This window comes from Protopterus annectens, chromosome 3.part1 (genome assembly GCF_019279795.1).
Source record: "Protopterus annectens isolate FY-2018-M chromosome 3.part1, PAN1.0, whole genome shotgun sequence".
NCBI classification, from domain to species: domain Eukaryota; kingdom Metazoa; phylum Chordata; order Ceratodontiformes; family Protopteridae; genus Protopterus; species Protopterus annectens.
This window is the reverse complement of record NC_056732.1, coordinates 1,270,923,486-1,270,947,780: the sequence shown is the minus strand read 5'-3', so window position 1 is coordinate 1,270,947,780 and position 24,295 is coordinate 1,270,923,486. Positions and strand designations below refer to the sequence as shown.

At 45.3% G+C, this 24,295-nt stretch overlaps 1 protein-coding gene across 1 annotated transcript in view; it reads left to right on the top strand.

Annotated features, from left to right (window-relative positions):
* The window catches only part of LOC122798415 (1-phosphatidylinositol 4,5-bisphosphate phosphodiesterase gamma-1-like), a 3,104,897-nt gene that overhangs the window by 2,984,842 nt on the left and 95,760 nt on the right, over positions 1-24,295 (top strand). The window contains exon 29 of the mRNA XM_044067334.1: positions 3,532-3,693. Within this exon, the coding sequence (XP_043923269.1) occupies positions 3,532-3,693 (162 nt within the window). The remainder of the gene's footprint in view (positions 1-3,531; positions 3,694-24,295) is intronic.

Genomic DNA, 24,295 nt, shown 5'->3' with positions numbered 1-24,295 from the left:
TCATGTAGCCCAGGCCGGTATGACCCTGACCTTGCATAGCATCTTACCCTCACCAAGAATGATGCCACAGTATAAAGACAAAATGATCAATTTTAACAATTGGCTAAAGTATTGGTGTCATTCAAAGGGGATCCAGTGTCTGTCCGCTTGGGATGACATGCTCGACAAGCCACGTTGCTTCGCTAAGGACGGCTTGCACCTGTCACCCCTGGGCTTTCGAATACTGGCTAAGGCTCTTGCCACCCCCATAGTGCCTTTTTTAGGCAAGGCTCAAAAGACAAACCCACCTCCATAGACAACACAAAGAAAAAGAAACTAAGGGTAATGCTGCTCAACGCCAGAAGTCTAAACCTCAAGATGCATGCACTCGAGGCTCTCCTCAGTATGGAGAATATGATATCTGTGCAGTAACAGAAACCTGGTTCAAGGCTCCCGAGAGCACCCCAGCACTACCAGGTTATACCTCATACCATGCTTTTCGGCCCCAAAACTCAGACCAAACCACAAAAGGAGGGGGAGTATCCATATTCATCAAAGATACCCACACCTCCAGGTTAGTGGCACTGCATGAAGCATCGGAGACCATCCATGTGCAACTAACAGTGGGCAAAACTGCCTTTCAGTTTGTAGCCTGCTGCAGACCACCCTCCCAAACTCAGGAACCCCACTCGGCTTTCCTGAGAACACTGGAGAATATGAAAGTCTCTCCAAACACCATTATATTGGGTGACTTCAACTACCCAAACATAGACTGGGAGCACTACTCAAGCCCCAACACCCTCACCCAACGGTTCCTAGAATTTATAAACTCAAATGCTATGGAACAACTGGTCACCACTCCCACAAGAGGGGAAAACATATTGGACCTGATCATCACCAACATTGGGGCTCTATGTTCCATACCAGAGGTATACCCCTCATTGGTAAGATCTGACCATAAATTAATCTCACTGGACATCCATATCCCGTCCCCACCCCCAGCCAAGGAAACCACGGTGAAGAACTTCTCAAAAGCAAACTTCACACTTCTCAAAACCGAGGTGGAATCCTTCAATGCCCCCGGGCCAGTAGAAAATATGTCCCAAACCGCAGAATCCTTTACAAACGCTTTCTATGGACACCTACAGGAATGCATGGATCGTGCTATCCCAAATAAAACCAAGACTCATTCCACCAAAGGCAGGAGACCTTCTGGTGGACCCCAGCCATAAATAAGCTATACAATAGAAGGAGGAAGCTACTACATGATAGAGCAAAATCCCAAAAAGGGAAGGCATCTCTGATCAGTACTAGCAAGAAACTACGATCCCTCATAAAATCATCTAAGGCCAGCTTCGAAAGAAAAATTGCACAAGATGCTAAAGATAATCACAAGGCCTTCTTTAGTTATGTCAGGAACCTGGGTGGCAACTCCCAGATATGCTCGGAGTTAGTTCAAAATGACAAAAAATACACTGAACCCACAGACATTGCCAACATCCTGGCAGACAGGTTCAGTGCAAACTCCCAAAAGAGCAAATGTCTATCCCAACAGAGTGTAGCCTCCCTGACATCACAGACGCACAGGTGAGAGCTGCCCTCTCCAAAGCAAAAAACACAGCGTCAATGGGACCGGACTGTGTCCCAGGCTGCGTCTTACATGAACTCCAAGAAGAACTGAACCCTCACAAAGTCACTGTTCAATCTCAGCCTTACTACCGGATATGTACCCAAGGAATGGCGTACAGCAACAGTGGTCCCACTCCACAAAGGTGGTGCCACAACGGACCTCAGAAACTATCGCCCTATAAGCCTGACTAGCCTGATCTGCAAAGCTATGAAGCGTATCATCATGAAACTCATAAACAAAGACATTGGGAACCTCCAAACACTGGATCCTACCCAATTCAGCTTTGTTAAGGGCAGATCTTGCTTCTTGAACCTGGTTGACTTCTTTGAAACAGTCACCAAGGCCATAGATGAAGGGAAGATAGTCCACACAGCCTAACTGGACCTCGCAAAAGCCTTCGACACAATACCCCACTTGGGCATCATAAATAAGCTCACAAGCTTAAATATCAACCCCTGTGTCACAAGATGGGTTGCAAACTGGCTCAGGGATAGAACCCACATGGTCAGAATTGCAGGTGCCATGTCAGACACTAAACCAGTTACAAGTGGCGTCCCACAAGGCTCAGTCCTGGGACCTCTCTTGTTCGGTATATATATCTCTGAGGTACAGGCTAACATGGGAGGACTATGGCTGACCAGGTTCGCAGATGACTGCAAACTGGGTGCCATAATCGACTCGCCAACTGACACAAGCATCCTCCAAAAGGGTCTCACAGAGATGGATAACTGGTGCTAGAGCCATGGCCTAAAGCTAAATGCCAAAAAGTGCATAGTCATCCCCTTTGGGAAAAACAAAGTGCCAACAAATTACCACATAGGTGGTAATCCATTAAGTACGGAAGAAGTAATTAGGGATTTGGGGGACCCAAGTAGATAGCAATCTCTCCTTTGATAATCATGTTGCCAAAGTGGTTAGAAAGACCTTCTATATAGTCCACCTTATCACGAAAGGGTTCACATCTAGATCAAGAGAGGTCATTGTGCCCCTCTACTCATCAGTCCCATAATTAAATACAGTGCCCCATTTGGGATGTACCTTACCCGACACCTGCAGCAACTGGAAAGACCCCAAAAGTACCTCACCAAGAGGAGCAAGGGGCTCAAACAGATGCCCTACGCAGTTAGGCTAAAGAAACTCTAGCTCTACTCAGTTGCTTACTGCCTACTCAGGGGCGATCTGTGCCTGACGTATAAAGCCATGTCCAACCCAGAATTAATGGACATGCACCACCTCAGGAAATCCAAATCCCTTAGAGCTACACGCTCCAGGGACTTAAACCTCAGCACAGAAATAAATAGGACATGCTGGAGGGACAGATTCATATCCCAGAGGCTCCCCTCACTCTGGAACAAAATCCCAGTCCATGTTAGGCAGAGTCCCTCAATGACCCTCTTCAAGAGAAATCTTGACGAGTGGATGGGAGATCGTAGGTTTACCCCTGGGATCTCTTCTGTGTCCCTACTAGACAGAGGCACAGTAAACTAACCTCAAAAGGGCTATTTTCTGTGACCTACTATACAGAGGCAGTCAACTAATCTAAAAAGGTGGCGAAAGCCAAACACACTCTGGCTAGGCTTATAAATGCCCTCGGGCAGATAGCCTAGTATCAACCTATGAAGCATATATGCATTTTTTGCACTGAGTTTTGTAGATACATGGTGGAATGGTGTTGAGAAAATTATAGAATTCAAGAATGTGTGAGGTGGACATAAAGGAGGTTGTGGTGAGATGTATTAGGAATATTAAAATGCTGGTTAAGAAATTACAGCTCATCCATTAAGTTGAATTATGCACCACAGATTTCACAGGACAAGATTCCTTATCTTCTGATAAATTTTATTTTTAGTTGATTAGTGAAAAATCAAAGTCTGGATTTAGTGTTGTATAATGACAGTACTCTTGTTTTTCTCTGTCTCAAGCTGATAATGGATTGAACCCTGCCTGGCAACACAGTGCATTTGTATTTGACATCAACAACCCAGAGTTTTCTTTCTTGAGATTTGTTGTATATGAAGAGGACATGTTCAGTGACCCCAACTTCCTCGCTCAGGCAACCTTTCCAGTGAAAGCACTCAAACCAGGTATGGTGAATCAGTGAATTATTCTTTAATAAAGTAGTTTCCACTCTCAGCCTTTGATGTTTTAGTCAGTTTGAGGAATTTACTGATTTTATTTTAATGGCTGGAACTCGTAACAATTTGGTACTTTATTGTAAGATATTGAGGAGTATGTGTAAATTCTGTCCAGTAAGCTGAACACTGACTATGGGAAATCAAGGTTTGTGACTAAAAAGTTTGCCTGCTTGAGGAGTGGGATGCTACATTTGCCTTCACTTTTCATGTGGGGCATGCACCTAGAGTGAATGAGCATAAAATAAAACTTCAAGTCCTTGCTTATTCTTTCAGTGTTAATATAGTACTTTTTCATCAGTGTGATTACATATAATAGTAGTAAAAATATGGGTGTAGAAATACAGTTGTGTTGAAGCTTTGAAATAAGGAAAAGGAAAGAAACATTCTCTGTGTGGTACTGCTACCAGCCAGCTCCAAGGTGTAAGAAGACAAAAGCCCTGACTATGGCTTAGATGACGAGTTCATTTAGTGTATTAGGAGGGCAAGGAATGGGTGAGAGTGAATGGCTGATGTCAGCTTGTCCATTGTCATTGGAGGGCAGGTGTTATGCATCCTTCTACTGGTAAAATAACAGTAAGGCATACCACAAGTATATACTCTGTGAGAAAGCAAGAGGATACAGTAATGCATTTTTGGCATTTAGTTTCAATCCATGATTTTGGCACCAGTTATTTATTTGGAACAAACCTCCCTGCAGGATGGCCAAGTCATTTGGTGATTCAGTGACTGCTCATAGCTTGCAGTTGTCTGCAAACTTAGCTAACCAGAGCCCTTTGGCATTGTTTTTTACTTCAGAAAAGTAGATGCCAAACAGGTAAGCAAGTACCTATTTGATCTTTCCCTCACTCCCTCCAGTAGAGCTCTTTTGAGTGTGCACCTTTAACTCCTAGTGGGCGTGGCTTCAGCATTTAAAAATTGAGGTTATCACCATACATTTTTAACAAATACCCATTGACAGAGGTCATATATCAATACAATTGTGTTTGCTATCATGTATACTTCAAGATAAAATTTTCCGATACCTTGTATGTAACATGGTTTTGGAATTATTAATGCAAATATGAACAGGCAATATTTGACGCCTAGAGGAGCAGTAGGGTGTAATTGCAGAAACACCTGGAGACGTCACTCAGCTGTAGTGCCATTTTTTTCCCTGTAACTCCATTTGAAGCCTGTTTGGTGCATCAGCTGCCAGTATTGCAAAAAATACTTTTTGTATTTAACTCCTATGTTTATATTTTATACTAATTCCTTATCTTTTTTTTTTTTGCTTCACTGACAAATGGCTCCTCTACTTGGACCCAGTTGATCCATTTGTTAAAATGTTATGGAAACCAGACGGTTGCACTCTGAGAACCTTGCAGTCAATTCGTTCTTGCCAGAAAATCCTGATGAGCCCTCCATTTTCCAGCAAAAGTCAGATGATAGAGTATGAGCCAGCTTGCTGGTCCTTGGGGATGACTCTTTCTAGCAGCTCCTCTGAACTCCGAGATCTCTGTGTCCTGAGAGAAAGTGTGCTTCCCCACACTGATTTCCCCTGGGTGACGTAGAGTGAATGCACTACTGACAGTGCATGCGTAGCAGGATCAAACTGTACTAGGTGTTACCCGAATGTGTGAGTGCCACCTTCCTCCACTTAGGATAGGCGAGCTGGCAGCTGCTGCTCACTCCCATCCTCCCTGACCAGTTGCTGTAGACACCTAAACTGCTAATCAAACTTGAGTCACCTACGGTATAATAAGAGTTTTATCCCTATGGGCAGTGGAGCAGCTACCAACTCCGTGTCTTGAACACCTTTTAGTGCACCTTATTCTGAATTAGTTAAAAATTGCAGACTTATTTATTTACAGGCTGGCCTCATTGAGACTTTCTTCCTTCAGGAAAAGCTCAGGCATTACATCCATTATGACCATTTATTGTTAAAGTTTTATCTGACCAGCCCTCTCAAAACTTGTTAGATGACATCTTAAAAAAGAAAGAAAACACCTTCACTGTGAAGGACTTATGTGACCCTTTCATCCCTTTCAAGCTCTTCTTCCAAGTTAGTGAACCCCAAATGAGAAGAACCTCCTTGTATGTTGGTGAGTTCACTTATATGTTGAGTTGCCTAGCCCCTTTGATATTGGACAGGTTTCCCCAAAGAATAATTCTACTGGCCCATCTTTAGACATCTTGACTGCTGTCTGGGGCCTGAATAGATTGAATTTCTCTGAGTTTACCATGACTTGCGAAATCATCATAAAGAGCCCTTGGGTTCTTGGTATGGATATCATTGGCTATGTCTTACCACTCATTTTTTCAGTAGCACAGGTTCAACTATGAAAAAAAGGTGTATCTTTATCTCCACATAGCTTTTTTATGGGCTATAGAGGCTGTCCTTCCTTCAGAACAAATATGAGTTCTGTTTCCACATCTCTGTGGTTCCAAATGGAATATTTACTTTCTTCCCATTCTTACATCTCAGGGACTTTACCAAGCATATCCAGTACATTTGGATGATTGTCTTGAGAGTCTTCTACCTGCTGCCACATAGCACTTGGATGGCATAAGTGCCTCTAAAGGATGCCTTCTGATTCACTATCATCTGGCGTCTGCACAGTGCTGATGTTCTTCGTGTTTCACTGTTGCAGTCATTACATTTGGGTAATCCTGCTGGCAGGTTGCCCTCAGTCAGCCTGAATTCCAAAGTCTTGGGTCCTGCGTCAGCTGCTGTGTCACCCTTTCCCTGACGTCATGTCGTCAGGGGTATAAAAGAAGCAGCCGACACCATTTTCTTCAGTCTTTCTTGCCGATTTGTCGGTTCTCAGTGAGACGCTTTCGCAGCCCCTGACGCCCGCTACTTTAGAGTCACAGGCCGCTACCGACTCCCATGTGGAATCGGCCATGCCGTTGGAAACTCAGGGTATTAGAGCCTCAGATACTATTCCTTCAGATGGGTCTGGAGCCGCTGAGCAGGCACCGGCTTCTGAGGGTGTATTCAGACCTAAACATCTTTATATTAAACCAACTTCAGCTTCAAAGGCAAAGACTAAAGCACCTTCTAAAGCAAAGAAACAACCTCAAGAGCCACGTGGTCAGGCCTCTATGCCCAAAAAACAGATGCTCAAAATGGCCGAAGACTTGATTACCTTGATCAGGGGTTCCCATCCCCCTCCTGATAAGAGGCCTAGGCAAGAGACTGACTATGAATCTTCAGATCAGGTTTCCATTTCTTCTGATTCCTCTTCTGATCAGGAATATTCTCCCCCCCTACGAGGATTTTGATGCTGAAGAATCTATACCTTCAGCTTCTCCTCCAGAGGACTATTCTTTTGGGGAAACCTTGCATACCATGAGGGAGCATTTCCACTGGGAGAGCCAAGATTTTTCAGAATCTAAAAAGAGGCTCAGGGATTTCCTTTTACTACCTCAACACGGGCCACTAGCCATTCCACCTGTGTTAGACATTGTAGATGATGTGCTTTCGGAGTCTAGTCTTACCCCTGACTCCTTACCTCCAGCTCCTGTTAAGCCTGACAGATATTACAGGGTTCCTGACTCTCATAAATTATTTCTCAGGGTCCCAAAGGAGTTAAAGCTTCCACTGCAAAAAAACCCGACCCTCCTCTGACAGAGATTCTAGGGCACTGGATAGATGGGGAAAAAATATTTACACATCTGCTACCTTGGCTATAAGGGCCTTAAACTGTCAGTTTCATATGCTCAAATATCAGCAACATGTCATGGCATTGCTTTAACAGAAAATGTTGCTAAACTCTGAATGTGAAGGAAACAAGGAAATGCAGGATTTATTGCATGCAGCTGAACAAGTTGGAAAGCATACTTTGCAATGTGGTTTTGATTCTTTGGAGGCCTCCTGCAGTGCCGCAGTTACGGGCTCTGTAATTAGGAGGCATGCTTGGTTAAAGGAACAAAATCTGCCTGATCATGTCAAGGTTAAATTATTTGATGCACCTTTACAGCATGATACTTTGTTTGGTGTTAAGGCAGAAGAGGTGTTAAAAAAAAATGGAGGACAAAGCTAAATCTATGCAAACTGTCAAAGATTTTTTATAAGTGCAGCCACCTAGGTTTAGTAGACACTGGCCAACAAAAAATTGGTCCTTTCCTGTGTCAGACAGACCTCAAAGGGGCAGATCCAGAAACCCTAGAGGCAGATTCCAGGCGCAAGGTTCATACAGGTCAAAGCAATGGGGTGCTTCTACCTCCAAAGTTGGAGAAGACAAATCACAACCATATAGGAAACAGTCCCATTGACTTCCCCCTGCCTGCACCAAGCACTTATCTCCTGGCAGCACCCTTAGGAGGAAAATTAGCACTTTTTTTTCTCAAAATTGGCACATTATAACCCAGGACAAGTGGGTTCTGAATATCGTGTCAGAAGGATACAAGTTCCATTTCCATACCCTGCCAAAGGCAAATGACTGGCCAGATCTGCCAAAAAAATCAGTGGGCAGAGGCATAAAAACAAGTCTCATCTCTTATGGACATGGGGGCCATTCAACAAGTACCAGAACAAGAGTAGGGTCAAGGATTTTACTCAAGACTGTTCCTGGTACCCAGAAGGGACAAGGCCTGGAGGCCAATACTGGACCTATCTATTCTGAACACATTCCTGGATATACCAAAATTCAAGCTGTTGACTTTGCAGCAGCTTCTGCCCATGCTGGGCAAGAATGCTTGGCTTGTGACTTTAGACCTAAAAGAGGCATACCTGCATGTCCCAATCAGACAAACATGCAGAAGATACCTCAGATTCAAAGCTGGCTCAATGCATTACCAATTCTCTGCACTGCCCTTTGGCTTATCTACTGCTGTACCCAGGGTCTTTACAAAGTGCCTGGCACCAGTAATTGCATTCTGCAGACAAAGAGGAATACAAATATATCCTTACTTGGACGACTGTCTAATTCAAGCAGAGAACAAGGGCATTCTTCTACAGCATCTGGCGTCTGTGAAAAGACTTCTAACATGCCCTAGGGTACACAGTCAACGAAAAGAAATCAAAACTAGTACCCTCTCAAGAGGTAATATTCCTGGGTGCAAGCTTAAATACAACTACCCAGATGACTTATCTCACGCCAGACAAACAAAGGCAACTGACTACCTATTTCAAAATGTTGGCAACAAAGGCCCAGTTATCTGCAAGAAAAATTCTGCAGGCTTTGGGCTTCATGGCATCCTGCATCGTACTAATTCCATATGCAAGACTGCATATGAGGAAACTTCAATGGTACCTAAAGTGTTTGGGCTCAACATTGCCACAGCCTGGAAACTATGATTACTCTCATTCCCTGCCTGCAACAGGAGTTTCGATGGTGGGCAAAGGCTTGTCACCAAAACAAGGGACAGCCATTCACATTACCCCCAGCCAGGCAGACACTAACAACGGATGCATCAGATTATGCCTAGGGGGGCCCACATGGCAGGAAGATGCATTCAAGGCACATGGACCTCAAACCAAATGCACCTACATATCAATCAAAAAGAGATGCTAGCTGTTCAAAATGCCCTGACAGCCTTCAAGGACCTACTCCATACAGGACAACTACTGATAAAGACAGACAACACCACGGTCATGTGGTATATAAACAAGCAGGGGGGGCACACATTCTTAACCCCTTTGCAGACTAGCCATGACTTTGTCGGACACAGCATTGACTTACCAAGTACATTTGCAAGCACAATTCCTGCCAGGAAGGAAAAATACTCTGGCAGACGAACTAAGCAGAAACCTCATGGATCCCCACGAGTGGCAGCTGGATCCACAAGTCTTCAGCATGATAACAAGGAAATGGGGATGCCCGGACATAGATCTATTTGCCTCCCCTCACAACAACCAACTAAAAAGATTCTGCACAAGGATTTATCACAGACAAGCATGGAAAGTGGACGCTCTATCTTTCAGCTTGAAAAACCTATCAGTATATGCTTTTCCCCCTCTGCCTCTCCTACTCAAGGTACTCCTTAAAGTCCGACAGGAGAAGCCAAAGATGATACTGATTGCCCCAGACTGGCCCCCCAGTACAGGTATCCAATACTAAGGAACTTGTCTCAATGCCCAGCTTGGACCTTACCTCAAATACCTTACCTACTATCCCAGCAAAACAATCAGATCCTGCACAGCCAACTCAGGACTTTAAACCTGGCAGCATGGCGGATAATGTAGTCATACAAAACACACCTCTCAGTAAAGCTGTGATGGATATCATTTTGGAAGCCAGAAGGCCTAGTACTAGAAAATCTTATGCTGGAAAATGGAAGAGATTCTGTGCTTGGAACCAGGCACAAGGAACTGATACAGCAGTGCCAAATATTCTTCAGATTTTGCAATACTTAACTGAGATGCTGGGCAAAGGCCTATCTTTTTCATCTATTAAAATTCATGCCTCTGCCATTTCGGCTCATTACAATGTAGAGCCACCAATCTTTTCTCATCCCTTATTAAAGCAGTACCTCAGAGGAGCCAACAATTTAAGGCCTCCAAGGAGATCACCAATGCCTGCCTGGGACCTCAACTTTGTTTTGAAAAAACTCACCCTGCCTCCCTTTGAGCCAGCTGCTACTGCTGATATAAAGTTTTTATCTTGGAAAACAGCTCTGCTCCTAGCCATAACTTCTGCAAGACGAGTTTCAGAGCTACAGGCACTCATGGCTGTGGAACCTTTTATACTTTTTTATCCAGACAGGGTCTCTCTGAGGACAAACCCAACATTTATGCCTAAGGTGGTGTCCAGTGTGGCTCTTAACCAAACTATTCACCTGCCAACTTTTTTATCCAAATCCACAGAACAAGGGGGAGAGAATTCTGCATTCTTTGGATGTACACAGACAGCTTAGATTCTACTTGGACAGAACCAAAGTTTTCAGAAAGACAGAGCAATTACTAGTGGCATATGCTGCAGGATCACAAGGAAAGCAAAGCAGACTGTTTCAAAGTGGATAGTCCACTGCATTCGTTTCTGCTATGTACACCATTGCAATCCAGTGCCTAAGGTCATTAGGCCACATTCAACCAGAGCTGCAGCCACTTCAGCAGCCTTTCTCTGGGGAGTACCTACCAAAGACCTTTTAGAGGCTGCTACTTGGAGTTCAGTGCACACCTTTACAAAGCACTATCATCTGCCTCTCTACTCTAAATCCAGGGCAGGCTTTGCCACTGCAGTTTTGCAGGGCCTCATAGCCACTCCTAATGCTGTTTAGCTCCAGCCTCCCAGCCATAGCTTTGGGACTCTACCCAAAGTAATGACTGGAACAGTGAAGCACGAAGAACATAGTACAGTTGTGTACACTTACCATAAATGTAGATGTTCGAGTGTATTCACTGTTGCAGTCCAGGTTACCCACCCGCTATCCCCCTTTTTTCTACTGGAACTTTTCTTTCCTTCTCTGTTTTATACAACCTATATGTGGTGTATTTGCTTGTAGATGAAGGTAAAGTTTATATTGGTGTATGTATTTTATATATATATATATATATATATATATATATATATATATGTATGTATATACATTTTGGCTACCCTTTTAGGGGGCACCTGACATCTGGGGCAAGAAAAACTGAAGAAAATGGCGTCGGCTGCTTCTTTTATACCCCTGACTACCTGATGTCAGGGAAAGGGAGACAGCAACCGATGCAGGACCCAGGACGTTTGAATTCACGCCAACTGAGAGCAACCTGCCAGCAGGATTACCCAAATGTAATGACTGCAACAGTGAATACACTCGAGCATCTACATTTATGGTAAGTGTACACCACTGTACTTTACAGTAATTCATTCAGATTGGGTGCTACTTTCCATACAGAATGCTACCATTGGACTTTTCCTCTGCACTATGAGTCTTCACCAGGGTATTGGTTTAGTGGATGAAAACTTATAGGAAAAAGTTGATGTTCTTTGTAGTCTGTGTTGCAGTACTGATTCTTGGATCGTCCTACCATGCAAAAGCCCTTGACTGGCCTGATTTCCATAGTCTGTACATCATCCCTAGCTAATGGATGGTCTAAGATTAATGTCTGGATGTCAGGGTATAAGAAGAGTGTCTGTCATTACCACTTTGATTTCTTTTTAACCATGCAGTCCAATGCACTTCATGTGTGCTCAGTGCGCTCACATTGTTGGTCATTTCATTTTTTCCAGAGAACCTCGTACAAGTCAGATAAGTAAACCATTCGTGAGATTTCTGTTCTAAGTTATTGTTCAAAAATGTCAACAATTGCTTGAAGTGTGGGAAGCAAATTCCCACATGAAGATTTTCACTCATTTTGCCTGTTCTGCTTGGGACCTCTGCACAGCATCTCTAACTGTCCTTACTCTACAAAATTCCATGTAAAAACTCTAAAACATAGGGTCAAGGTACTAGCTGCCCATATGGAGTCCTCCTTTTCAGCTTCCTCTGTTGCGTTCCAATCCAGTCCTACCGCAGGATCTTTGGAGACTCCAGTGTCAGCTAGTGTCAGTCAAAAAAAGGCCAGGGACCCTGCCATTACCTCCAGCTATAGGTTTTAAGTCAACCTATGACCCAGGTGAGGTGCCTTTGTAGCCTTACTGGTCAAGCAACTTCTAGGTCCAAACCCTGTCTTGGGACCCCTTGGAAGACCACCATGGTTTCCACCTACCTATGAATACTACTGCAGCACACACTTGGTCAGGTCTGAGGTTGCTCTGTGGGAGTGCAGCTTTTGACGTCCTTGCCATTTGTCTCAAGGAAGACTCCCTGTCTTCTTTGACTACTGAAGTTACAGCTGAAGTCACAGTCGGATGAACCTGTCCACCAGTCACCCCATTAAAACAGATACCCAAACCAAAGCAACCACTTTTTTCTTGGCCACTGCCTCCAACCACTGCTTCTCAGACCAAAGCCCATGACCTCCTTAAAACAGCACAGGAGTTTATGGCCATCATGAATTCTAGAGAGCCCTTGCATTCTTCTACCTCTGAGCCTTCCCCATCTAAAAAGAGAAGGGAAGTTGATTTTCATTAAGAGGAAGATTCCTCTAGCTGTGAGGATGAGGAGGAATTGTCTTAAGGTGGCCATGTGCCACCTCAACTTTACCCAGTCTCAGGTGACACCTTCTCTCCTGCCTCCCTCCTGAGGACCTTTCCTTCAGGGATACCCTGCATAGAATGAGGGAGGCTTTCAGATGGGAAAACAAGCAGATGTTCATCGTGTTACCCTGCTGCAGTCATCACACTTGGGTTATCCTGTCGTCAGGCGGTCCCGCAGTCGGCCAGAATTCCAAAGTCTTGGTCCGGCGTCCGTTGCTGTAGCTTCTTCCCTGACGTCAGTGCGCCAGGGGTATATATAATGCATCCAACGCCATCTTCTTCAGTCTTTCTTGCCGTGCGGTGCCTGAAGCAGAAGCAGTTCGCAAGTGCCGGTCAGCCGACTCCTGAGATTTTCTAACTCGAATTTCAGACCGAAGTCTTCAATAAAGCTAAGTACCCCATTGGGGAAACTTTTCTTGCCTCAGACCGATGTCAGAAAAAGTTAACAATTGTATTTCTTGTGGGAAGCAAATACCTCATAAGGATTTTCATTCTTACTGCATACCTTGCCTAGGCCCAGACCACGACGTCACTAGTTGTCGTTTTTGTGCTAGGTTTAATAAGCGTACTATAAAACGATGCTTTGAATTCGCACGACACTACTTCGGTAGAAAATTTAACTACACTATGCCATCGGAGCAACCGACTACCGGCGTGCACAAAAAACGTAAGGATAAGGACAGGCAGCCTAGACCCAAGCCAGACTCCGAGGCCTTGGCTGGTCCGCTCTCCGGTCTTCAGTGAGGCTCCGACGCAGCCCCTGACTACCGCAGATCTGGAACCCGAGACCGCTTCAGAAATTTTGGCGGAAAGTACCAGGCCGATGCAGCCATTTTGTTCAGCCCCTACTGACAATACTGCTGAAAAAGATGTCGGTGCTGCAAAAACACCTTCGGTTTCTGAAGGCGTCTTCAGACCGACGACGCTCACCATTAAAACGTATCCTAAGACAAAGACTCCCATTAAACCTAAAAAGACTGCACTTCAGTCCCCTGTTCAAGGCCCCATGCCTAAGAAACAGATGCTCAAAATGGCTGAAGATTTGATCTCTTTAATCAGGGGTTCCCAACCCCCTCCTGACAAAAGGCCTAGACAAGAGGAAGATTATGCATCCTCTGAACAAGTGTCCATTTCCTCAGGCTCCTCAGAGGACCAAGATTACTCCTTCTCCCCTTATGAAGATTCTGATGCTGAGGATTCCATTCCGTCAGCTTTTCCCCCTGAAGACTACTCCTTTGGGGAATCTTTGCACACTATGAGGGAACATTTTCACTGGGAAGGACAGGACTACTCTGACTCAAAGAAAAGGCTCAGAGAGTTTCTTTTACTCCCCCGGCACAGACCACTTGCCATTCCCCTAGTTTTAGACATTGTGGATGATGTTTACCTAGAATCCAGTTTGAACCCAGACTCTCTGCCTCCTGCTCCGGCCAAACCTGACAGATACTATAGAGTGCCTGATTCCCACAAATTTCTTTACAAAAGTCCTGTTGCTGATCCAGAGACCATCTCCCAGGGTCCCAAAGGGTCTTAGGCTTCTATGGCTAAAAAATCCTATACCCTCTTGAAAGGGACTCCAGAGCACTAGACAGGTGGGGGAAAAGATTTACACCTCAGCCACTCTAGGTATGAGGGCACTAAATTGCCAGTTTCACAAGCTAAAATATCAGCAATTTCTAATGTCTCAGTTAAAGCAAAAAATGAGCACACTCCCTCAACAGTCTGAATTGAAAGAAATGCAGGATCTGTTGCATGCAACTGAACAGGTGGGCAAACATACTTTACAATGTGGGTTTGATTCTTTGGAGGCTTCCTGCAGAGCAGCTGTCACTGGGTCTGTTATACGCAGGCATGCTTGGTTAAAGGAACAAACTCTGCCTGATCACGTTAAAGCAAAGCTTCTAGATGCTCCCTTACAGCAGGATGTTCTTTTTGGAGTTAAAGCAGAAGAAGTCTTAAAGAAAATGGAGGATAAGGCAAAATCTATGCAGACAGTCAAAGATTTCCTACAGGTACAGCCCCTTCACTTCAGCAGAGATTGGCCAACAAAAAATTGGTCCTTTCCAGCTACTGACAGGCCACAGAGGGGTAAATACAGATGTCCAAGAGGAAGAGGACAACCACAAGCCCAGTACAAACCTCGACAATGGGACACTGCAGCACAGAAGGGAGGAGAAGACAGGTCCCAAACTACCAGAAGGCAAACTCAGTGACTTGCATCTCATCTGGCCAAGCAACACTCTCTTGGCAGCCCCCTTGGGAGGAAAACTCGCACTTTTTTCAGACAACTGGCACATTGTCACAAAGGACAAATGGGTCCTAGACATACTTTCACGAGGATACAGATTCCATTTTCATACCTTGCCAATGAAAAGAGGAATGCCAAACTTGCCACAAAATCAATGGGCAGAGGCACAAAGACAAATTACAGCTCTCATGGACATGAGCCATTCAACTGGTACCTACTGGAGAGCAAGGCCAAGGATTTTACTCAAGACTCTTTCTAGTTCCCAGAAAGGACAATGCCTGGAGGCCAATTCTGAACCTTTCAATTCTAAACACCTTCTTACAAGTACCCAAATTCAAGATGCTAACACTACAGCAGCTTCTTCCCATGTTGGGCAAGAAAGCATGGCTAGTAACATTGGACCTCAAGGAGGCATACCTGCATGTCCCTATCAGACAAAGTTGCAGAAGATACCTCCGTTTCATTGCAAGTTCAACCCATTACCAATTCTCTGCACTGCCCTTTGGCTTATCTACTGCACCCAGGGTCTTCACAAAATGCCTGGCACTAGTAATTGCATACTGCAGACAAAGAGGAATTCAAATATACCCATACCTGGACGACTGCCTCATCCAAGCAGAAAGCAAGGGCATCCTCTTACAACATCTGGCTTTTGTAAAACATCTTCTAAGTTGCCTGGGGTACACAGTAAACGAAAAGAAATCAAAACTAGTACCCTCACAAAATATGACATTCCTGGGTGCCAGCTTGAATACAACGGCCCAGAAGGCTTATCTGACGCCAGACAAACAACTACAACTGAGACAATATTTCAAAACAATGGCAACAAAGACCCAACTACCTGCAAGAAAAATTCTGCAGGCCTTGGGCTTCATGGCATCTTACATACTACTAATACCATTTGCAAAGCTGCATATGAGGAAATTACAGTGGTACCTAAAAAGCATATGGTCTCAACACAGCCACAACTTGGACACAATGATATCTCTCATTCCCTGCCTACAACAGGAGTTTCTATGGTGGTCACTGGCATGTCACCTCAACAAGGGTCAGCCTTTCACCTTGCCCCCAGCCAGGCAAACTATGACAACAGATGCATCGGACTACGCCTGGGGGGCACACATGGCAGGACAGTGCGTTCAAGGCGTATGGTCTGCAGATCAAAGAAATCTGCACATCAATCAAAAAGAGATGCTAGCTGTACAGAATGCTCTGATAGCCTTCAAGAATCTATTACATCCAGGACAACTTACAATAAGGACGGGCAACACCACAGTAATGTGGTACATAAACAAACAAGGGGGTACACACTCCTACCCTCTATCCAGGCAAGCAATGACCTTGTGGAACACAGCTCTGGCTTATCAAGTTCACTTACAAGCTCAATTCCTGCCAGGACAAAAGAACACACTGGCAGACGACCTCAGCAGAAACATCATGGATCCCCACGAGTGGAAACTATATCCACAAGTATTTGCAATGATAACTCAAAAATGTGGCCTTCCAGACATAGACCTGTTTGCCAGTCCTTAAAACTATCAATTAACAAAATTTTGTACAAGGACACTTCACCATCAAGCTTGGAAAGTGGACGCACTGTCATTCAGCTGGAAAAACCTGACAGTATATGCCTTCCCTCCATTGCCTCTCCTCACAAAGGTGCTTCTGAAAGTCAGAAAGGAGAGACCATGACTGATACTCATAGCCCCAGACTGGCCACGCCAGCACTGGTACCCATTATTGAGGAATATGGCCCAGGGCCCACCTTGGATTTTAGCACAAACTGCCCATTTGCTCACACAGCAAAACAATCAGATTCTTCACAGCCAGTTAAAAACCTTAAATCTGGCTGCATGGAAAATCACCTAAACATCCAGCCAGCTCCTCTTTCCCAAGCAGTTATGGATGTTATTCTGGAAGTTAGGAGGCCCAGCACCAGGAAGGCCTATGCGAACAAATGGAAAAGGTTTTGTGCTTGGAACCAAACTAAAGGCCAAAACACACTTCAGCCTCACCTGCCTCAGATTCTACAGTATTTAACTGAGATGTTGCACAAAGGACTTTCTTTTTCCTCAATTAAAATCCATGCATCAGCTATTTCAGCCCACTACAACACAGAACCACCGTTATTTTCGCATCCACTTCTAAGGCAGTTCCTCAGAGGGGCACAAAACATTAGGCCCCCCAGGAGAGCACCTACACCAACATGGGACCTAAATTTTGTTCTAGAAAAACTTATGCTACCTCCCTTTGAACCAGCTTTCTCTGCAGATCTACAGTTCCTATCATGGAAGACTGCCCTTCTGCTAGCAATAACTTCAGCTAGAAGAGTCTCAGAGCTGCAGGCATTAATGGCAGTGGAACCTTTCCTCATTTTCCATCAAGACAGAGTTTCTCTACGTACTAATCCTTCCTTCATGCCTAAGGTGGTTTCCAATGTGTCTTTAAATCAAACCATTCACTTACCCACCTTCTTCCCAAACCCACAGAACAAAGGAGAAAGACTCCTGCATTCCTTGGACATTCACAGGCAACTTCGCTACTACTTGGATAAAACTAAGGCTTTCAGAAAATCTGACCAGCTCTTTGTATCCTATGCTACAGCTTCACAAGGGAAGGCTATATCAAAGCAAACCAGTTCCAAATGGATAGGACATTGCATTCGTTTTTGCTATACCCATAATGGAAAACCAGTTCCTGCTACCATTAGTCCCCACTCTACCAGGGCAACAGCTACATCTACAGCCTTCCTCAGGGGGGTACCAACCAAGGAGATTTTGGAAGCTGCAACTTGGAGTTCGGTACACACTTTTACCAAACACTATCACTTACCACTTTACTCTAAGACTAGGGCTGGCTTCGCCACTGCAGTTCTGCAGGGCCTTCTAGCCTCCTCTAACCCTCTATAACTCCTCCACCCATCCATAGCTTTGGGATTCTACCCAAGTGTGATGACTGCAGCAGGGTAACACGATGAACATAGTACAGTTTTGTACCTACCATAAATGTAGATGTTCGAGTGTACACCCTGCTGCAGTCCAGGTTACCCTCCCTCCATCCCTTCTGATCTAACTGGCTAAATCTATACAATACCTTCCTGATGTATTTGCTTATAGCTGGAGGGATTTTGTGTTTGTGCAAAAAAAAATTACTTTATTTAGTGCTAATTACTGACCACCTTTTTGGGGGCACCTGACATCTGAGGCAAGAAAAACTGAAGAAGATGGCGTCGGATGCATTATATATACCCCTGGCGCACTGACGTCAGGGAAGAAGTGACAGCAACCGACGCCGGACCAAGACTTTGGAATTCCAGCCGACTGCGGGACCGCCTGACAACAGGATAACCCAAGTGTGATGACTGCAGCAGGGTGTACACTCGAACATCTACATTTATGTAGGTACAAAACTGTACTTCCTGTCAGGCCCAGACCCACTACATGGGCTATTCCTACTGTATTTACGTGGATGATGTCTTTGAAGACATTGCTTTACACCATGATTCTCTACCTCCCTGCTCTTAGAAAGCCAGACAGGTTTTACAGAGTGCTTGAGTATCACAAGTACCTCTACAAAACCCCCTAAAGCTGGCCCTTCTGTAGTCCTAGAAAAGAAAAAAGTCCAACAGGCTGGTAAAGACAGTTCTAACAACAATGTACTTGAAATTATATCAAAAAGAAAGAACAATCACCATGGCTCAAATAAAACCGAAACTTTTAATAAAAACAAAACAACCAAAAATACAAGTTAAGTGCTTTCACAGTTCTCAGACTGCTTCTTCATATCTATTAAACAGTGCTACACCTGAACAAAATTTAACAATCAAGGCAACCAATCAGTTACCTTGAAGTAAAATTACTTAAAAAAGAGAAAAAAACAGTTTATGCTGAAGAAGACTAAGGTTGGAGTGGGTGTGCCTTCAGCACTGGTTTAAGAGAAATTATCTCATTAATACCTGGATGTTTATCTGCATTTAGATAGATAATCCAGTTCCTCATTTCAGTAAAATTCTTAAAATCACCACTTTTATGTTAGGGCTCAGCAACTCTGCAGTCCCCACTGAATCCACAAAATTGGTACCTAAGGGACCAGCAAGACATTCCCTGCCTAATGACAGAGAAAGTAGTTTATTAGACAGGTTTGGGAAGAAAGCTTATGCATCTGCCACTCTGATGATGAGAGCTTTGAATGGTCAATTCCGTATGCTGAAGTACCTTGATTCCGTTCCAAGACAAAACTCTAGCTGAGGTAGACACTGTTGAAGATAGAAACTTATCTAAAGAAATCTAGGAGATGGCCAGAGATGCTATAAAAGTCTCCAGAAACTCCTTAAAATGTGGCTACAATGCCTTAGATACTTCTTGCAGAGCAGCTGCCATAGCTTCTGTCATCCGCGGACATGCATGGCTCAGAATCCAGCCCTGTCGTGTCAGGTAAAAGCTGAACTATTTGATGCTCTGTTAGGCAAGGAATTTCTTTTTGATCCTGTAGCTGAACAAGTGTTTGAGAAACTGGATAAAAAAATTAAACAAAGTAAAACTTTGAAAGAATTTTACCTATCTCTGTCTCCAAAGTACAGCTGGAATTACCCTTCTAAACCTTGGCCTTTTCCATCTAGAAAAGACAAGGGGAGGACTCCCCTATGGCAAAAGACATTGTAGGAGATGACAACCAGAACAACCACACAGAGCAGGGGGCTCCAAAGAGCCCACCCAGCACTAAGGATAACTGTGACTATGTTCTACACCTTCCCACCCTCCACTCTAAGCCTCTGGCAGGAAGATGTTCTTTCTTCTTAAACCAATGGAAAGCCATGACCAGGGACCAATGGGCCCCAGCATCTTATTGAAACAGGTACTATGCTCATTTCAGAGAACTACCATCTTTCTTGGGGATCTAACCATAAAGTGGGGTGTCCCCTCGGTTTGCTCACCTCATCAAACAACTGCAGAAGTTCTGCTCCAGGACAAAGCAGGCAGGACCTTGGAAAATAGATGCATTCTGTTTCACATGGACAAACTGGTTCCTCTATGCATTCCAGTCCTTACTCTTGATCCCTATGGTGCAGACAAAAATCAGGGCAGACAGACCAACATGATCCTAGTTGGCCCCCTTCAGACTGAGAGAACACTGGTTCTCCCTCCTCATGACACTCAGAAGAGGGAGATTCACTTACCCCAGATAGTAGATGATCTCAGATAAGTCAAGAGATCGATGATCTACCCCCACCTAGCCACCCTCAAGTTAACTGCCTGAAGGATTGGGTTTTGACACCAATGACTACATCCCACCCCAAGAATATACTTTCCATTATAAGGGAAGCAAGGAATCCCAGTACTAGAAAGTAATACCTGGGAAGATTGAAAAGATTTTCCAACTGGTGTACAGCAATAGCACTAACCCTTCTCAGACAGGCATCAACTCAGTCTTGCAGTACCTGTCAGTCCTCTTTAGACAACGACTTTCCTCTTCCAGCATTAAGGTACATGTGTCTTCTAACCACCTGGTGGTGTAAACCTTGGATGTGATAGTGTTCAATCTCGCCGTTTGTTCTTACACATGGGTTCGGAGCCGATCCTCGGCTCCGTGCCGGCCTCTTGCAAGCTCTGCATCGAGAAGAAGCTCGAGACAATCTAATACCCACAATCCCCCTCTGCCTTTACCTCAGATCTAGTTTGCCGCTGCTGCGTTCGCATCGTTGGGAGCTAGCTCGAGCGTCTAAAGCTAAGATATAACTTATTTGTTATATTTTATTAGATTTTCTAATTCTATTTGATGTTTCAGTATTATACTGTATGATTGTGTTGTTGACTGGTTGAATTCTTGGTACCGTTAAGTTGTTTTATCGGTTAGAATTTTTCGGGGCCTACAACCCTTCTTAAATTTGATAGGATTTGACTTTTAACCGGATTTGACAATTTTTTATCGGATTTGACAAATTTTTCACGGATTTGACTGCATTACTGGACTTGTCTTTTACTTCTATAATGTCTGATAAGGTAAAGTCGGGTTTTAAGCGTTGTCAGTGTGGCCAGAAAATGTCAGTGACTGACAACCATAGTTCCTGCGTCTACTGCCTTGGCCCTCTCCACTTGCAAGAGGACTGTTCCATCTGTCACTCTTTTAGTGGGAGGGTCATGACAGATAGGCGCAGGAAACTAATGGACAGAGGTTTATTGAAACCCTCTTTTCAGGAGGCTCTAGATGCTTCTGACCAGGCATCAAAGTCCTCTAAGGAATCGAAGACGTCGGAGCCCAAGTCATCGGCTCCGAGCTCTTCAGCAAAGGTTAGATCACCGGTTCCACAGACTTCGGGGCCGAGTGTTCAACTGGTATCGGTTCCTGAGCCTCGAGTCTTGGAACCGGTGATGGAGCTCCCTCCTTCGACCTTATTGAGGTCGGCTCCGTCTTCGGTTCCTTCGACCCGTTCTTCCTCCAAACTCTGATATCGATGTGGATCGCGTGGTGCAGAAGTTATTGGAGCATTCGGCCCTGTCCAAACTTATTTCGGTTTCCACCCAGTTGGTGTCGAAACTTGAAGGCCTCCCGGTGTCTCCATCCATTCCTCCTCCGAGACCGGTTCAGTCTTTGGAGCCGGAAGAGGCTGATCTACTGATTGTGGAACCCTCGGGTCCAGAACCGTCCTTTTCTCGGTCTGTTCCCCTCACCTCGACTCCGTCGGACCCGATACCGGAGTCTCGGAGCCGACGGTCTGTCCTTGGTTCCGGGGCCGAGAGTCGAACCGACGTTTCGGTTCCGACTCTCCCCCTCGGTGCCTCGGCGCGGATCGATTCGGCTCCGTCCTCGGGGTCGATGTCTTCGGTGCCTGTGTCGGGGATTCTTCCCATTTCCTCGGAACCGGGAGATTCTTCGATGCGGGACCCGGGGGCGTTCGACCTGATGAGGAAGGTGTTGTCTACCCAGACAACCACATCAGTGGAAGCAACCTCTCCTCCCCATAAAGGGCGTTATCCTCCTCTGCACCCACGGCCACATCCAAGCGTCGGGCACCAGTGTCTCAGCCACCCCTGGAGGGTGCCCCTTCTTCCTCCGAGGCTTCTTCGTATGCTCCCCACGAAGAAGTCCCTATGAAAAGATTGTGTAAGAGGAGACACTTGGATTCTCCACAAGAATCCTTAACATCTGATACTGACTTAGATGAGTCAGAGGGGTCCCTAAGTCACCTTCGAAGATGTCTCTTTTCGGACATATTGGAGATCCTGAAACAGAGAGGTGACTGGCAGTCCCTTCCCCCTTCTGAGGATGAGTCAGTTCTGCTGAAGGCATTTGGTGCTCGCCCTTCTTCCTCCTGGGTCACTCCGCCCTTCGACGAACTAATGGAACTAATTGCTCAAGGGCATGGGAGGCTCCTGACACAGTGGAACCAGTCCCAAGGAAACCTAATAAATACATCACGGCACCTCAGGACAAGTCCTACCTAACAAAAGGAGTTCCAGTGGACGCTATGGTGGTGGCAGCAGCCACGAAAAAGGAGATGTCGGAGTCTTCTTCATCTGTCCATCCTCCTAATAAAGATTCTAGGACGATGGATAGATACGGGAAGCGCATTTTTAGTTCAGCGGCTTTTTCCATGCGATCCCTGAACTATTTGACCCATTTTACACGTCTACAGAGGGATCTAGTCAAAGAGTTGGGAGATACTCTCCAGGGTACTACAGATGCAGCTGTCTCAGAGAAAGTGACAGCGCAACTTAATACCCTTACATCGATTGTTAACTCGTCCATGAGGCTGATTTCCACGCAGCGAAGGTTCGAGTAGGGCAGCAGCTTCAGCGATTGCTCTTCGCAGACAATCCTGGATGCGCTTATGTTCCTTTGCGGAAGCCTTCAAGTCTTCCTTTACTAACACCCCATTTGACGGTGCCACTCTTTTTGGCCCCAAAGTAAAGGAGACCCTTACCCGGTGTGAACAGGAGGGAAAGACTCTGTCTGCTGTCGGAGTCCGTTTTTCCACCCCAACCAGACCGTACCCCAAAGGGCACCGTGGTGGGAAAATGTGGTTTCGAAAACCCCAAGGATCTTTCCCAGGCACACAGGGAGATGCCCCCTCTAGAGGCAGAGGAGGGGGTAGAGGTGGAAGACGCCGCCCTGGCGGCAGAGGGGGTCCGCAACATCAAGGTGACAGGGAGACTCTCCCTGGTAAACCTTTCCAGCACTCCTGAGAGGAGGCCCGACTGTCCTGCTCTGGAGGCAGTCGGGGGTCGCTTAGCTTTATACCCTCAGGCCTGGCAAAATTTAACTACAGACAAGTGGGTAAAAAGCGTGGTTACCAGAGGTTACAACATACCCTTTCTATCTCATCCCATCCCAAAGAAAAGACTCCCAGATGTACCGCCCCATCTGCGAGAGCCAGCAGCCATAGAAATTTCAAAGCTGCTAGAAAAAAGAGTCATCCAACCAGTCCCAGCGGACCAGCAAGGATTCGGGACTTACTCAAGGTTCTTTTTAGTTCCAAAGAAAACAGGGGACTGGAGGCCCATTCTGGACCTAAGCTACCTCAATACCTTCGTCAGGAAAGAAAAGTTCTGAATGGTCACGCTTCAATCGATCCTTCCATTCTTACAGAAGGACGACTGGATGTGCTCAATAGATCTAGAGGATGCATACTACCACATCAAAATGGCCAGGGCATCCAGAGATCATCTGCGCTTCCGGCTGGGGGCCAGTCACTTTCAATTTCGAGCCCTGCCCTTTGGTCTGACCTCAGCCCCCAGGGTCTTCACCAAATACATGGCAGTGGTAGCGTCTCACTTGAGACGCCAAGGATTCCAGGTGTTTCCGTATCTGGACGACTGGCTCCTTTCTGCCACCACCCAGCGTCCACTCTTCCACATGAAACTTTTCTAAAAGGGGTGATTCATTTGAAACCACCTAGAAAGAAACATTCCACCATGGAGTCCAAATTGTCTGTTAGAAGAGCTAACCTTGCTTCCACCCCCTTTGCACTTGCTGCCACTGTTGCCTCTCTAAAGACCACCTTTCTTATAGCTTTTCCATTAGCTAGGAGAGTTCCTGACAGAGTATAGGTGGAGTTTTTTTTAGATAGTCAGCATAGGGCATCTGCTTTAGACCTGTGATTCTTTTAGTGAGGTATTTCTGCAGTATTTCCAGTTGTTGCAGATGTCTTGAGAGGTACATACCAAACTGGGCATTGTATTCTATAATGGGATGAGTACAGTGGGACAATAACCTCCTTTTTTCTGGATGAAAAGCCCTTAGTGATGTGTGCCAC